The sequence below is a fragment of the Elaeis guineensis genome, chromosome 1 (genome assembly GCF_000442705.2).
Source record: "Elaeis guineensis isolate ETL-2024a chromosome 1, EG11, whole genome shotgun sequence".
NCBI classification, from domain to species: domain Eukaryota; kingdom Viridiplantae; phylum Streptophyta; class Magnoliopsida; order Arecales; family Arecaceae; genus Elaeis; species Elaeis guineensis.
The window spans coordinates 91,227,922-91,231,412 of NC_025993.2; the positions used below are offsets into that span (position 1 = coordinate 91,227,922).

At 46.8% G+C, this 3,491-nt stretch overlaps 1 protein-coding gene across 1 annotated transcript; it reads left to right on the top strand.

Annotated features, from left to right (window-relative positions):
* The first annotated feature begins 570 nt into the window (after positions 1-570).
* LOC105038165 (putative receptor-like protein kinase At1g80870) lies at positions 571-3,096 on the top strand. Its single transcript, XM_010913877.4, is given in 2 exon segments — positions 571-1,579; positions 1,582-3,096. Coding segments are annotated over 2 exon segments (2,049 nt in total). The 5' UTR covers positions 571-789; the 3' UTR covers positions 2,841-3,096.
* The last annotated feature ends 395 nt before the right edge of the window (positions 3,097-3,491 follow it).

Sequence of the window (3,491 nt, forward strand, 5' to 3'; positions counted from 1 at the left end):
AAATGTTCCTAATTTTATCATTATTTTCATATCTTCCTCAAGATTTGCTTTTAGTACATGTTTGGTTCCCTAAGTGGGCACCGAAAGATACAGGAAAATAGATCCAAAAGAAAGTCTGTGAGATGGTTTTATCAGACAAAATATTTCTATCTACCAAAAAAAAATTTTTTTTTTCTCTTAATCCAAAATCGAACACCACGGTGACTAAATGACAGCAATATCTTTTATATTTTTATAATCAAATACAGGTTTAAAATATATGCAATTTAAAAAATAAAAATAACCAACACAATAATTTTTATACCATCTTTCGATTTATTCTTTCAAATTTTATTTCAAAAATTAATATTATATATATATTATTATTATTATAAAATCTTCTTCCCTCTCCCTCCTATCTCCTTTTTGATAGAAAAGTCAAAACCCAAAAAAGTAGCTCCCCTTGTCAGTCTCACTCCTCACTCTGCCATCTCTCGGTCTTATCGTTGTCCCTCTGGGTCCCATTCCTCCCTCTTTTCTTCTTCTTTATTCTCTCCACCATCTCTCTCTTCCAACCTTTATTTAATTTCTCAATAGATTAAGATTTAAAAACAAATTGATCAAGAACTCTAAATTTTTCTAAATTATATCACCCATTTTCCTTTATTTTTTTTTTTCTGTAACTTTTCATCACCACCATCATCCCCATCATGAAACCCCCAATCACTTCTCCCTCCCCTCGCTCTTCGCACTATCTGTTCCCCCGTCTCTTCTCAACCTAGACGTTGCTACTCCCCCCCCAAATCCCGGATGCCTTCGCGGCCCGTTGCTCCGCCGTCTCCGCCGAGCCCAGCCTCCCGCCGCCACCATGCCGCCTTCCTCGCCGTCGTCTCCGCCTCCTCCGCCCTTCTCCTCCTCGTCCTCCTCCTCGCCCTCTTCCTCCTCCTCTTCTACCTCTATCGCTCCCTCCGTCACGCCCGCGCCCGCGACCGTACCCTCCCCCTCGACTCCCCCGCCGTTTCCTCCCTCCGCCGCTTCTCCTTCCGCGACCTCCGCTCCGCCACCGCCTCCTTCGACCCCTCCCGCTCACTCGGCCGCGGCGCCTCCGCCGAGGTCTTCCGGGGCCTCCTCCCCGACGGCAAGTCCGTCGCCGTCAAACGTCTCGACCTCCCCTCCTCCTCCTCCCCTTCCTCCTCCCCTCCCTTCTCGTCCTCCGACCGCGAGTTCCACAACGAACTCCACGTCCTCGCCTCCCTTACGCCCTCCCCCTTCGTCGTCTCCCTCCTCGGCTACTGCCTCGACGGCCCCCGCCACCGCCTCCTCGTCTACGAGTACATGCCCAACGGCAGCCTCCAAGAAACCCTCTTCTCCTCCTCCTCCTCCTCCTCCTCCGATCATCATCATCATCCCGTCCTCAACTGGGATCGCCGCTTCGGCATCATCCTCGACGTCGCCCAAGCCCTCGCCTTTCTCCACCTCGAGTGCGATCCCCCGGTTATCCATGGCGACATCAAGCCCAGCAACATCCTCCTCACTGCCGACTTTCGCGCCAAGATTTCCGACTTCGGGCTCTCACGTATCAAGACCGAGGCCGATCTCGCCGCGGCCCCGGCACCGAACTCTTCAGCCAGGAGCTCTTCTCCGGGAGCCCCCAGGTAGACTTCGCCCTGGCCCTCCGCGCTTCTTCTTCCAATTCTTGCAAAAATTTCAATCCCATGCTGCTCGTCAGTGGTAATCCTAATACTAGTAGCAGTCCCAAGGGGAAGGAGGCGGCTGCTACCACGGCGGTCTCTTCTTCCCATGACGAGCTTTGTAGCATGGAGCATAGTAAGGAATTGATCGGGAATTCGCCACTGGATGATGGCAAGACAGAGGCGAATGGGCAGTGGGGGAGGGACTGGTGGTGGAAGCAGGATGGTAGTGGAGAATTGAGTAGCAGGGATTATGTCAGGGAGTGGATTGGGAGCCAGATTTGCCCATCGAGCAATGCAGACTGGGATGATGCGAGGAAGAACTCCCCCGAGAATTGTTTTGAGTCCAGGAATTCGAGTCAGCCGGAGAGATTGGATGGTGGGGATGGCACGCTTTTCAGGAAGCTGGGGGACAAACAGAAGAAAACTATTGATGGTCGAGATAAGAAGAATAGGAAGATGAGGGAGTGGTGGAAGGAGGAATACTTTGCAGAGATTAGCAAGAAGAGTCATAGCAAAAGAGGTCCCAAATGGTTCCGATCGATTAGCAGCCGGGGCGAAGTGAACAGTAGTAATAACAGCAACTATGATGCTGGTAGAAGGGGTCGTGAATCAAATATGGATATAAGCTTTAGAAAGGGTTGGAAGAAGAAGAGGAGTCGATCGGTGGGAAGCGACATGTTTAGTGGTGATCTGTTAAGTAGAGAGCTTAGTAGCACGACAAGCATGAGAGGAACCGTTTGTTATGTTGCTCCAGAGTATGGTGGATGTGGGCATTTGATGGAGAAGGCCGACATTTATAGTTTTGGGGTTCTGATCCTTGTGATAGTCTCCGGGAGACGGCCTTTGCATGTGCTATCGTCGCCGATGAAGCTGGAGAAAGCGAACCTTATAACCTGGTGCAGGCACTTGGCTCAGACAGGCAATATTTTGGAGCTTGTGGATGAGAAGTTGAAGAACTCGTATAACAAAGAGCAGGCAAACCTTTGCATTAATCTGGCTCTCTTGTGCTTGCAGAGGATGCCGGAGTTGAGACCAGACAGTGGAGACATTGTCAAAATTTTGAAAGGAGAGATGGAGCTTCCAGTGGTCCCTTTTGAATATTCTCCTTCTCCCCCTGCAAAGCTCATCTGTAGGTCACGGAGAAAAACTACACCAGATGCAGAGTAAGAATCTTCCATTCTCTTTGTGTGGCATCGAAGGAGCTCTATGTAGAGAAGAAATGTATGTGGTTTTTTATCACAATACCTTGCTAAATGAAGCTGGGTGATACGATTAGAATGTTGTTTTGTTTCATCTGGTTTAGATATGGTTTCTCCCTGATTGGAAAAGAGATGGTAGTTAAGCTATTGCTTCATACCGCAATTCTTTTCTACTTGTATGTCCCATTTCTTTGGTTGAGCAATAATTTTCAGGACCTGTCAAATCACATTTCTATGCATGAAAAGAATGTAAATAACCCTTTATTAGTTGCATCTTTTCTCCATTGCGATTGATTCTAATATTATTGAATTCGAGATCCAGTTTAGATAACATTCAGTTAAATTTAAAAGCAAGAGTCCCTCTTCACGCCTAACTGTAGATACATGATCCTATAAAAGCTTTTCTTAAGCTTCAGTTTGGAAAGAATCCAAAAGGCTTCCATTGTTTATAATCTGCCAACTTAGCAATTTCATTCATTCATATACGGCCAAAAAATAGCACATTATACAACTTTTTATGAGCTTTAAGTGCTTTAATATAACTCTTTCTCGTTAATTTCCTTTCTTTACAGTGTCAAGTTGAAGAATAGGAATCCGAAATGATTCTTGACATTGTTTA